Below are 13576 nucleotides of genomic sequence, written 5' to 3' on the forward strand. Positions count from 1 at the left end.
TTGTGGGGTGTCTTATATTTTAGTGTATCTCAGCCAAAAAACACAGAGTGGCAACTCCCATTCAAGTAATTAGATGCAAATGAGATTTCCTGTATAAAATGCATGGTTTGCTGACTATTAATAGAGATGTGTAAGCCATGCTTACAAATGTAAAGGTAGAGACTGGGGCTTTGCTCATAAACAGTTACTCCCATCCCGCAACTCCGTTTACCCAGATCGTAATGAACGGACCTTTGTAGGTTCTTAATAGACACTTGAGTACTGTAAAATTGTTTTCATTTGCATGTGTTTAATGTTGAGTGCACAGCCGTGAGCTTCCCATGACCAGGGAGAGGGAAAAGAGAGATTTTCTACTCAAGGATTAAAGTGGCAGTAAGCCAAGGCCTAACCTCATCACAGGTCTTATCTGACCATTTTCCTGACCAACAGTGGGTTCAGTGGAGCAAAGTCAGCAGTTAACCAGGAAGAGGAATAGGAGTGGTCGTTGTGGTCCTATATTTCAAGAACTTCATGATAAGGTCAGCTAATGGGAATCCTTTCCAAGGGAAGAGAAGTCTGGTACTCAGAGAACCATAGTGTGGGAATCACAAGACATAGAAGAAGACTGTTCGAAGCTGCTGGCCAGGGATTACGGTTCTGATTGGTCAAAGAGGTTGGAGGGAAGAGTCAATTCTCTAGGCGACACTAAACTGTGGAACATTAGTGGTCTGCGGTCAATGTCTCATTTGCCTAAAATTGGGGACCAACCCTGGACTTTACTGCTGTCAAGTTGATAGTAGCCCTGTGAGGATTGTCACAGTATGACAAGAGGGGTGGAAATGTGAATCAATTGACTGAGGTCACTAGTAAAGCCATGTGTAGGTGTGTGAATCCCAGTGTGTGTACTCTGGCCAGTTTCAGTACAGTGTATACTTTGTAAGACTGATAGGGGCAGCTTACCACCTTGTGGCTGGATCACTTATAAATAAGTTATTACAAAAATTTATATCAATTAGTGGTGCGGTACGCCACTGTATATCATTGCAAATGTACTGATATTTGATTCTTTTTTTTTTAACTATTTATTTTAGAAAATAGCATTAACAATCAAACAAGAATCAGCAATTAGTACATTGCCAAAAAATAACAGCATATTGTCACAGAACAGACAAGTATGCAAACATTGGTTGTACCAATTGTTCAGATATTTGATATTTTGTTGTTTTTTTGCATTGGAAATGTATTGATCTCTGATGCAGTAGGCATGTTAATCGCATGCTAATTAAGTCTTTCCATCTCAATGACAAAGACCTCTTTTAGCTTGAATGCACAGGAGGGGCTCATTACTTTTCCATCCTGTGTAGTTTTCATCCTGTGTCTTAGAACCTGACTGAATAATGAAACAGCAAGTAAGGAAATCACAGATTGGTGTAAATTTTGTTTACAATTGCATTATCTCCAAGTCTAGAGATTATTACATCCTGAGTGTAAACATTGGATGTAATATCTCAGATGTTCTGGTGCCATCTAGGATCAGGAGGCTGGGTTACCCTCTGACAACATGTGTATCAGAAACTGTATAAAAAGAGCCCTGTTTGACCATATATTGTAGTAGTATTCCATCTTTAACTTCGGGACGATCACTAGTACCACTAAACTAGTGTGGAAAGGTCCTTGTCAGGACTATTGAGCAATAATCCATGACTACGTGAAGATTCTGTCTGAGGCCTACTTACCTGCTGTCCTCTGTTGAACCCAGCGTCTCTGTGTCAACGCTCTGCCCACTACCCAGCATACCTGATCCATAGTAAGCGGTCAGGAGGTACCAGCCAACCCACAGCAAAGAGGCGCTGTAGCAGCTATACCAGCTACCCAGAAGTAAGTGGTTCTATACGCCGCTAAGGAACCTAGTGGTGTCAGCGAGTTTCTCCTACACCTACTGAGCATTTGCTATTCGCAGTCGACGAGTGTTTGGTGGCAAAGTGAGACAAGTAGGAGCGGTCAGTAAGAGTCGGTTACTGACGGAGAGAAGGAAACCCAGATAAACTGTACAGGAAGAACATCCCTTCATCCATCTTCCCTCTACAGACCAGTTGGAGAAGTAAGCCCATCCGGTCACACGCCTGAAATAGTACTTCCTTATTTAAACTTATTATGTCTGAGCTTGTGTTCCTACTCGCGGTAAGGTACCCAGAGTCCCTGTTCCCTAGTCCCTAATTAGGGACTTGCCACTCAACAAAAGCTGAGGGAACGATTGCCAAGTGGTGTCTTTGGACAGCCCCTTCCGCCTTGAGTGTCAGAGAGGGTCTTTTTGGGCAACCCAAGCCACTCATCTTGTATGCTCAGGGAAGTTCCAGTACAGTTATAAATGAATATTTATTTTGTCGCTCTAATCTGGTATATAAATAAAGATGAATAATAATAATAACATTAGTAGCAGGGAAAGAGGTAAGGCTCAGTGCTAGATGTCAGTGGTAGATGTTGTGCCATCCTGACTTCCGTTATTTTTAGGGTTCCTCATTTCTGTATAACAATAGTGATGCAGCGGGAATGCTATAACAGAATGTTCAGTTTTACACACAAGGCAAAACCAGTATGATTATCCCCTTCCTCATAAAAGTAACCAAAGTATTTACTTTAATATGTTAAAACACAAATGCTCAAGTCTACAAAGAGAAATAGACATTCATAAAAAATACAATTTAAATCAAAGGAGATAATTATCATATAATTAAATATGATTGTATAGGATTTGTACCCGGATAGGTATATGTATGTAGATATTACAAGTATACGGGTTAGTGAGCACACTCGCACTCAACAACTCCCCGTCCGGCAAGTTTATCAATAGATCATTTAGCGGTGTAAACTGTATTTAATGGTCGGCTCCCAATCGATCTGGCTCGTACATGTGCACTGTCCGTAGCGCACGACGGGTGAATGTAAGCCAACTGGCGGGTAAACTAGACATGTCTTCCATAGGTTAGCACAATTTTTCTTTAATTATCGGTGAATGATATTGTAAGTATTTTTCACCAATTGTGCGCCCATTGTTTGCATAGCCCTTAATCCTACCTGAAAATCCCGCTTCTGTGCCCCTTACACTCATGCACACTTTGTGCATATATACGCACCGACATCCTTTCACTACACTCAGCTACCTGTCTACGCTATAGGAGTTAGGTTGCTATGCTGAAGCTTTCATAGCAACCTTGCTAGCTGAAAGGAACTGGATGAAACTTATCAGAATGTGGTTGGCTAACACAGACTCTCCAACAAATACTGATTACACTTGGATGGTTACAATTGAAGTTGGAAGACTACAACAGGAAGGAAAACACGTTCTGAAAATAGCCTGTATTCTTGAAGAATATTGGGAGGAAATAAGAGGTGAATGAATCCAACATGACACAGCGAGTGGTCATTGTAAAGCAGATTGTAGTGCACAATGTGAAAAGCGCTCACAGCATGATTAAGCAACTTACAAATAAGTGCAAGCCAACAGGGACTGCCAGGCAAATTTTAGCCCAGGAGCTGAGACTCGGCTCAGTAGCCTATCAGGAACATTTTAAAGGAAACACACATAAGGGGAGGGTGAAAAAATTAAGGTAAGTCATTTCAACAAAACTTCAAGCAGTGATGGGGAATGGGATGGAGGGGGTAAGGGAGGGGGGAGACACAAGCCCAATGCTTTATTGAAAGACACATTGGGAAGACTGAGAAGACGACGACAAAATCAAATCACCTTCCTTTTCCTCAAGACTGTCAATGGTGTTATAGTGTCTTAGCGGGCTGTGGATCAGCCTACAACAGTCCTGGATGGTAATCTTCTCCTTCTTCAAAATCAGGTGATTCCTGGAAAGTCAAATAGCATCCTTAAAACAGTTCATAAGGCTCCAGGCCTCCTGGATTACCCCAACAGTGTGGGTCCCAGGAAATAATCCATAAAATACCGAATGGTATAAAAGGCAAGTCCTGGGCACACTGTCCCTAAGTTCGTATTCCACGGCATCCAACAGTGCCTGTGCAGTGGGGCAGTCCCAAAAATATATGCAGAGCTGCTTCCCTTCTGGTAATGTAGAAGGTGCAGTGAACACATCTGCACAGGTGAACACTGTTTTGGAGAAGCCGGGGATTGAGCCCGGAGCCTCATACATGCAGAGCATGCCCTCTACCCCTGAGCTACTCCGCTTCCCCTGCCCCATTAGCCCCTGCAGGCCACGAGAGGTACTGTAGGTGTGAGACAAGGGGATTTTCCTAGTGGAAGAGAAGAGATCATGTTTTGAAGAGAATTTGGATATGTCACAAGACTTGTAAAGAGGTGCGACACTGCAGAGGGTTTTGACAAGTATAAAATGAAATGGAGGAATATAAATAGTCAAACTTTCTCACGCCACAAAACCTACCATTCAGTCAGCAATGGCAGGCCAAGACAAATTCCCAGCATCCTTCTAATGCGGGATTCATCATTTAATAGGTCAGGAGAATATTATTTTGATTGTGCTTTGGCAATTAGCTAGGTGAGAACAATTGTAAATGGATCTGCATTGTCATGTCACATTTAGAAGGCTAACAAATCACAATAGCTAGTTGATTCATACAACAAAACAGCATCAAGCAAGGATAAGCATGAAAACAACTACTGCTTACACACCTGCTTATCTTCCATTTGAACACTCATGAAAACCTCCCTGGTCTGTTTATCATACTGATAACCTCCTTTCACTGTACGGCTGCAGGTGTAACGTCTATCAAGGTTACCAGCACTGTCTGTACAACATGTAGCTTCTTGCCATTGTATACTTTCTGTGATCCCATATACTGTGTCCCTCTGTTGTCATTAGATTGTGCATACAAGATTGTCCTTGTGATTGGAGCTGTCTCTGAGTTGTAATATTTATTTGCACATGCGAATAAAATCACCAACATGATGCTCAATGTTTTTCACTCAATTATTTATATTCATTTGGCCTAAGTAGATATTGGTTTCTTATGATCTAACTTCGAATTTGTGGTCTTACCTTTATAATACGAAAGTTTGCAACTTCATTATAGGAGTAAAGCTGGGTACACGCCACAGTAATTGGATGCCATTATTGTGCAGATCACGCGATAAACATTAGGTCAGACATTACATTAGTGTGTACTCTCCCACGATCATGTTCAATCGCACCAGAGCACATTGTATTATTTGAGTTGGTTTTCTAAAATTCCTAAAAAAAAAATCACAAACAACGATGGAACGATGTCAGGCAAATGTGGACGTGTGGACGCACTCACCACCAGCAGTGCAATGTTTTCAGCAGATGGTTATAAGAGATGTTGCGCACAGATCTGAAGGTAAATTGTGTAGGTGTGTATTCATGAATCTGAATGATTACCGGGACTTTCAATCACTGGCAAAATCGTTACAGAAATCGCATCTGCAGTAATTTTCTTTAGTGTGTACCCATCTTAAGAATAATCCACTACAGTGTAACATTTTGTAATTATAAACAGTTAGGAGTCAGGGCCAAAACTTTAGCACCTGCAAAGTCTAAAACGGATTACACACCTGTGAGGTGGCCAGGTAGCAGCAACAAGCCTGCTGTGGTGTTCAGCTTAGCCTCACAAGAGGAGACTGTGATCATCTATCTCTCAGGAGCCTAAGAACTCCGCAGTACTACAAGAGAGTGACATTCTGGCAGTGATTCAGCCCATTCATTCTGACACACTGCCAGACTGTCTTACCAGCATCTCCGTCCCGCAGTGAGAAACACGGCCTGCGGCAGAAACAGGAGGATGCAATGAGACCTGGGACAGCTGTGTGGCCCCCTGAAGACCGGGAGCCTATGCGCATTTTCTAGTCGCCATTGCATCCGGATTCTGTTGACACCTGCACTATACGACCCATTTGGTAAGAAGATATATATTTTAGTACACAATCTGGCTTATATATCTTCTCTAATTTTTTGGGAGCCAACAAAAACAGGATACTCAAAACAGAATAAAACTGTATTAATATTAATTTATATAGCGCTAGCATATGCTGCAGCGCTTCCAATTGGGAACAAAATGGAGCAATAAAACAAGACTGCTTATTAGCAAACAGAAAAACTTACAAGAGGCGAAAGGTTTTAGGGCTTATTATGGGGAGAGGGGGTTATATAATCCCCCTCTTGATCAGATACACTGCATGGACGGTTTAAAACATAGACCTAAAGGTTCTACACCGTAATTTCTAAAACTGCACCAGTACTTGCATTAACTCTTAACTGTGGGGTATTGCGATTTACTGAATGCTGTGACAGACCATATATTGAATCTAGAGGTTTAAAAACTAAAATCATCCCTGACAATGCAACGGTGCTTCGGTAATTGACACAATTATCTTCTTATATTCAGCATACCAAGACAGATATTTCATATTCTTAAGAATCCAATGTTTAATGTGAGAATGAGATACTATCTACTTCTATACCTGTCTCTTTCCCTAAAAGGTCATCCAACTACATAGTTACCAAAAGTATGTTTGGTGTTTATAAGAAAGCAAGGAGAGTCTCAGGGGGTAATACTCTTGTTCTCTGTAGTCTCCAGAGGCTAAACTCACAGCTAGCAACACAACACACAATGTTACAGTTACTAACACAAGTCCAGGTACCTCATTCTGAATGTCGTATAAATGTCGCTTTAATAGATTCAGTATGTAATATTTTTTTTTTAAAGGTGAGTAGTACTGATGAGTCACGGAGCTCTAATGCAGGGAGCCTACAGATCGAGGAAGTTTAATGCAGACAATGGCACACTATGGATCGGAATACATGTCCATACCTTGAATATCCTTACAAAATTGCATCTAAAATTTAAGCAGAAATGTGTCATGGAGCTTCCATTGAATCTATAACAGTGACACATATCAATCCATGGACTTCACTTCCACTATATTCACACCATTTAAACTATCTGCCTAGAGCGTACCTAACAATATCAATAAGAAAATTGGGACCATTTATAGTATGTCCTGATATGCCCAGGCTACATCCCTGATCTCTCACAGCTCCAAACAGGATAGGCCACAGTGACTTAGTGGATAGCACTTCTGCCTCACAGCACTGGGGTCATGAGTTCAATTCCCAACCATGGCCTTATCTGTGTGGAGTTTGTATGTTCTCCCCGTGTTTGCGTGGGTTTCCTCCGGGTGCTCCGGTTTTCTCCATACTCCAAAAACATACTAGTAGGTTAATTGGCTGCTTTCAAAATTGGCCTTATCTGTGTGGAGTTTGTATGTTCTCACAAAATCATTTACCTTCATTTGCAGGAGGCGTTTAAACTCGCTGATGGGAAGAGTTGGGCAGAGTGAGGGCTGAGCCTTAGGTTCCTTTTAAAGATGAGCTTTCATTGTGCAGAGGGAGATTATTGAAATGTGTTAGGAACATGTCATGCTTTACACCAGAACACAAACACATTTTCACTCCAAAAAACCCCCACTTTTGCGTGGGTTTCCTCTGGGTGATCCGGTTTCCTCCCTCACTTCAAAAACATACTGGTAGGTGAATTGGCTGCTATCAAATTGACCCTAATGTGTGTTTCTGCCTGTCTGTGTGTGTGTGTGTGTGTGTGTGTGTGTATTAGGGAATTTAGACTGTAAGCCCCAATGGGGCAGGGACTGATGTGAGTGAGTTCTCTGTACAGCGCTGCGGAATCAGTGGCGCTATATAAATAAATGGTGATGATGATGATGATACACACACACACATATATACATACTGTCATTATTTTCCCTTATACGGGTTAGAAATTGTACATGTGGTTCAACTACTTAAAAAAACATAAGGGGTGGTGACCCACACAAAAATACCCTTTACTGAATCTCACTGGAGCGAAAGACACCTTACGAATAGAGAAATAATAGGTAGATAAATATTTCTATAGGGATCCTCACCTATCAAAATGATGTTCTTTTACATCGACCTCGTTATTTGTGCTGCATTTTTAAGTGACATAGCTTTTACAATGTACAGGATACAGGTCGTGACAAAACCTCCTACTATAATGTTTGACACATTTGCTGGAGAGATGAGTTAGTTACTTAGTATTTGTTACATGCTTGTGCTGAGCAGATAAAGCTCTGAGTCAGTATATGAGCAATGACAGTGCTTGTTACTAGCCATGAATGAAGGAACGGAGTCACTTTCTTTATTAGCAAATAAAAAATAATAATAATAATAAAAAAAAGTTCCTGTGGACATCTTCAATAGCCGACTTCAAATTAAAACCAAAATTTTCCCCAAAATAAATGTGTATACAACATAAAATCAGCAGGATGATTAGCAATACTCATTACTAAGCCAAAAAGGAGATCTGCTCTCAGCAAAAAAAACTGCCCAGCGCTCACTGCCACACCAAGGTCATTCTGTTCTCGAAAATGAGAAACATAACTTCTAGCAACACCCCAGGAATGAGGGTCGTTACCCCTCCCCCTTACTATTCAGATGTGTAACTCAGGGATAAAACACTGCTTTTCAAGAGCAGAAAGTCCAATGCACTGGGGAGGGCATACCTCAGCTCTATACAGATACACGCGGAGTTTCTGCACCATTGCTTCACAAATACAACACAACTCTCTGGGAACATAAACATATGACACAATGAGATCTTTCCTTGCTTCACAAGCTTGAATGCACCGGCTTATTAATAGCAACGTAAAAAAAAATATATGGTTTCAGGACTCAGGACTCAGATAATAGAAGCTTATGCACCCTATGATTTGACTCTACTTTCTTAATATCCAATGCATATATTGAAACACCTACATAGCTTTCATTGTTGTATAATAATGTAACCTGTAGGTCTGGACCTGAAAGCTGGGTTGGTATGCAATTTAGGGTAGGTCCTCGTGACAGTATTGTTGCAAACTTAAGAGTGTACCTGCACTTATTAATCATAGTCCAAGTTTTATTCTATTTGTACTTTTCTCCAGTTTACCCATTAGCCATGTGTATCAAAAATATGCTTCAAATGTGTTGAAAACAATAAAGGAATTAAAAACAAAAACAAAAACACAAACAAAATGTAACCGCAGGTCAAGGAATATGTATTCAAAAATGTAATTTGGGTCCTGTCCGGAAAAGATATAAAAAAAACAAACAACTTCTGATAAGAAATGGAAAAGTTGGATAATTTAATTGGATTGCAATAAAGGCTGAATATGTACTCTATAAGGGAAACAATATGATAAGGGTCATTAGACAAGTTCCCTATGTCATTATGTCTTAACCAACTGACAGTACCACATATGCTGGCAAGATGCAACTAAGTAAAACTGCTAATAGACAGGAGATCATCAGAGATAATGACAGTAAAGCCCTTTGTGAGTGACATAAACTTATGCAATACATTTTTTTTTCCCAAGTAACAATACTAAAAAAACACAACAAGACTTCAGATCATTTAGTGCAGGTGATTTTGCTTTGAATGAAACAATACACTGCCAGGGATTTCAACAATCAAACAAAAAAAAGTTTATCTGAAGTGCTCTGCTTGCCAAACCGTGCCCAGAGCTGTGCAGGAATGGGTTACAAGTTATCGTAGTCTTATCACTCACCCTTTGGTTCTTCCATCAGCTCTGCTTGCTTCTTGCTCAGCTTGTGCCTACTGCGGTCTCACTGAGAGATGCACATGAGATTTGCCTATTTAACGGTCTATGCATGTGGGTGGACTCTAGTTTTTTCTCTCTCTCTCTCTAGCGTTGACATGTAAGATCCTGGTGACAGGAGGTCAGTGTCTGCAGATACTGGTACAAGGATGGGAGGCCTGTGGGATTCCTGCTTGGATCCTCAGCAGGAGGGATATTTGCAGCTCTCAGTCTGTGTGTGCGATGCCCATGTCTTCAGCTTCCCTGCACAGCAGAAGCCGCAGCCAGTCCTGAGCTGCCGGAGGCTTTCAACATGCAATAATAACCCTGGGTTGCAGACAGAGGCGGTCATTATTCATTCTTTGAAGCAGCTCAGCACTGAGAATACATATGAGAAAAAAAAGGAGAGAGAGAGAGAGAGAGAGAGAGAGAGAGAAAATATCCTGTTCTTAAAGAGCCAGTCCTGCCCTGCACAGCAGCAATGCAGCGTCCTTTAGCTTTGGATAGGCATTTAAATGAGATCACCTTTCATTCCTAGTAGGGCTTGTTCGCTTGGCTGACCGTAGAGCTGGGGGGACGAGGTGCTGGGGATTATCCAGGAGCAACATACGGCTGGTTACTCGGGGAACACAGGGATGTCTTGTGGAATTATTCCGTTAAAGCAATTGGGAGCTGTTACTTGTGTCACGTTATGTTTGACCCCCTTTTAAAAAAAAAAAAAAAAAGAAAAAGTGATGTAGAGTGGGTTGGCTCTATAGAAATGCAGATAATTATAAGGTGTGGCTAGATTGACGTGAATAGAAATGTTACACCTATTTAAAATATCATATTTCATACTTAATGACTAGCCATATCTATTGACTAGGATCACACCAAAAATAGGTGCTCAGATTGGTACATCCCTGGTCATACGCCCTGACTGGCTATTGTTACCATTATTTTTTATATAGCGCCACTATTTCTGTAGCGCTGTACAGAGAACGCACATCAGTCCCTGCCCCATTGGGGCTTACAGTCTAAATTCCCTAACACACACACACACAGACAGACAGACAGACACACAGACAGATTAGGGTCAATTTGTTAGCAGCCAATTAAACTACCAGTATGTTTTTTGGAATGTGGGAGGAAACCGAAGCACCCGGAGGAAACCCACGCAAATACGGGGAGAACATTCAAACTCCGCACAGATACGATCATGGTTAGGAATTGAACTCATGACTCCAGTGCTGTAAGGCAGAAGTGTTAACCACTAAGCTAACATGCTGCCCAATTAGGATATGACCCTCCCATTCACAACAGGGGCAAATGAAGGATTTCTAGAGGAGGGTTTCCAAATGCTTGCTTTTTTATTTGTTTTTTTTGGACCGGGGGGGGGGGGGGGGAGAGACTAACCTAAAACATTGAATTAATGTCAACTTCTATGGAAGAGATGTACAGAATGGGCTCCTGGTAGAGCATGTGTGCAGACCACACTCCATGCAGGAGGAGATCCACGCAACAGACGTCTATCATGCAGCTCCCCACCATCTACAACCAGGTGGGGAATCACGCGTTGTTGCTGTGTGAAAGCGTGGACAAGGCAGGAGAACCAATGTCAGAGCATGAAACATGTAGCAGGACATCATTCTAAGTGGTACAATGTTGTAGCGCCAGCGGGAAGGTGCATCCTGCTCTGGTGCTGATGTTGGCATTGGGAAAGAAGACTCTTTCTACAAGAGACTGCACTTCAACTTGTCTTGAACACGGAGTTCCCCGGCACAGACTACACTTGGTATTAAAGAGAGCAAATAGCAATAGTACTGCACAGCATCAGTCAGGAACCCCATCATATCTGCCGCAAACCCGTTTCTCTCAAGCTCGGGGTGCTGCAGAGATTACCCGCTGATGCCCTTTTCATGGTTCACTCCTGGCTGTGTGGCACGGCTCAGCGAGGATGTACCCCCTTGCCACATGTACACCAACTAGGAGGACCCCAGGTCAACTCAGTGCAAAGCACTTTATTACTATTGCTCTGTTGCTTATTCGTAATAAGGTTCACACCTAGGCAGGTATACCAGAAAACAACGATTATTTTTATTTATGGGCTATACAACGCATCTACTCATAACAACATTTATCTACATGACTTCAAAAGGCAGCAACATATCAGAGTCACTTATCACACAGATGACTAAAGACCAGACTGGATTCCAGGATGCTTGAGCTACCCGGTATTATATAGAGGGAGGGACCATTACAAGAGTAGAGTCCTTGTATGAATTACTTTGCAGGTCTGGTTTCTAAAGAGGATGTAGGCATTTTCTCCAACGCTATATTCCGTATGCTTCACTGCAGCAAAGTGTCGATAGACCTCACCACGATGTTCGGGTGCACGCAATTCCATCATCATCATTTATTTATATAGCGCCACTAATTCCGCAGCGCTGTACAGAGAACTCACATCAGTCCCTGCCCCGTTGGGGTTTGAAGTCTAAATTCCCTAACACACACACACACACACACACACACACACACACACTAGGGTAAATTTTTTGTTAGCAGCCAATTAACCTACCAGTACGTTTTTGGAGTGTGAGAGGAAACCGGAGCACCCAGAGGAATCCCACGCAAACACAGGGAGAACATACAAAATCCACACAGATTGGGAATAAAACTCATGACCCCAGTGCTGTGAGCCAGAAGTGCTAACCACTAAGCCACCACGCTGCCTAGATTCTAGATAATACAGTACTGAAATCTTTGCTCTTTGTGAGCAAAAAGGAGTGAAGATTTCAGACCGAACATCACAGTGGAGCCTCTTTGCGGGACGTTCCTGCGGCACTTCACGCAGAATTCAAACAGCTCACACTCTGCAAGCTGCTGTCTGTTTATAGAGACACCTCTGGCTCCTCCTTGTGGGCATCTTCCTCCGGGAACAAAGGAATTCCAGCAATGTGGACAGACAGTATCATCATGTATCTTTCTCAGGGACCCTCGCATTCTATCCTCACCCAACATGAGCAGCCGACAAATAAACCCCAGCCACCTCCATTGTTTATTTTAGCAGGTAGAACATGTTCTGATAATAGAAGAACAACAGCTTTACTCTTTGAATAAAGTGTTTTTTTAATAATCAATACTTTTAATATATTTTTTATTTTATTATGCTACATAATTTTTTTTTCTAACTAAGTAAAATCTGGTCTTTCAGTTCCACTGTGCACGCATGAATCTCAGTCAGGTCACCCATGTACATACACCTTCAGATTGGCCCTGTGAAGTAGTAAGTTAGCCCTTAACGCTGCAAGCAAGTATCACCAAACAATATGTTATTGGTAAACCGTGACGATACATATATGTACATATTAATACATAAGCCAAGTTCAGACCAAGTTTTATACAGTTTAGATGTTCACAAAGCATAAAGCTATGGGCAGCACAGTGGCTAAGTGGTTAGCACTTCGGCCTCCCAGCACTGGGGTCATGAGTTCGATTCCCAACCATGGCCTTATCTGTGTGGAGTTTGTGGGCCTCATTTAGAGTCGGACGCAAAGTCCGTTTTAGGCGCATCAACCAAAAAAACCAATACCACGCATGTGCAGCAAGCACCATATACGCCTGCATCTTGGACGCAATTTACACTTGCGACAGTTTGCGGCTTACTACGAGGGAAAGGGCGGAACGCGGAATTGTGAAGGTGTAACCCTGTAAGTAAATCCTAGGCACAATAAGGTGTAGACGCAACACACGTCAAAAAAGGGCTAGCATTTAACTGCTCGCAGCTCGGTAGGGTACTACGAGTGGGACGCGACTGGGGTTGCTTGCTACTCATAATACCCTACCAAGCTGCGGCACACTCCCACTCCTACACATCTTAGATGGACTTTGCGTCCAACTATAATTGAGACCCTGTATGTTCTCCCCGTGTTTGAGTGGGTTTCCTCCGGGTGCTCCAGTTTCCTCCCACACTCCAAAAACATACTAGTAGGTTAATTGGCTGCT

The 13576-nt window shown here is 42.1% G+C and overlaps 1 protein-coding gene across 2 annotated transcripts in view; it reads right to left on the reverse strand.

Moving 5' to 3' along the window:
• The window catches only part of ENTPD1 (ectonucleoside triphosphate diphosphohydrolase 1), a 127895-nt gene that overhangs the window by 74590 nt on the left and 39729 nt on the right, over positions 1 to 13576 (reverse strand). Inside the window, exon 1 of one of the 2 annotated variants that reach the window (XM_075215969.1) lies at positions 9563 to 10290. The exons of the other annotated variant lie outside the window; for it this stretch is intronic. Coding sequence (XP_075072070.1) covers positions 9563 to 9578 — 16 coding nt within the window. The 5' untranslated portion in view covers positions 9579 to 10290. Of the gene's footprint in view, positions 1 to 9562; positions 10291 to 13576 lie in introns of those variants that run through there. 2 annotated transcript variants of the gene reach the window in all.

Source organism: Mixophyes fleayi, chromosome 6 (genome assembly GCF_038048845.1).
Source record: "Mixophyes fleayi isolate aMixFle1 chromosome 6, aMixFle1.hap1, whole genome shotgun sequence".
NCBI lineage: Eukaryota > Metazoa > Chordata > Amphibia > Anura > Limnodynastidae > Mixophyes > Mixophyes fleayi.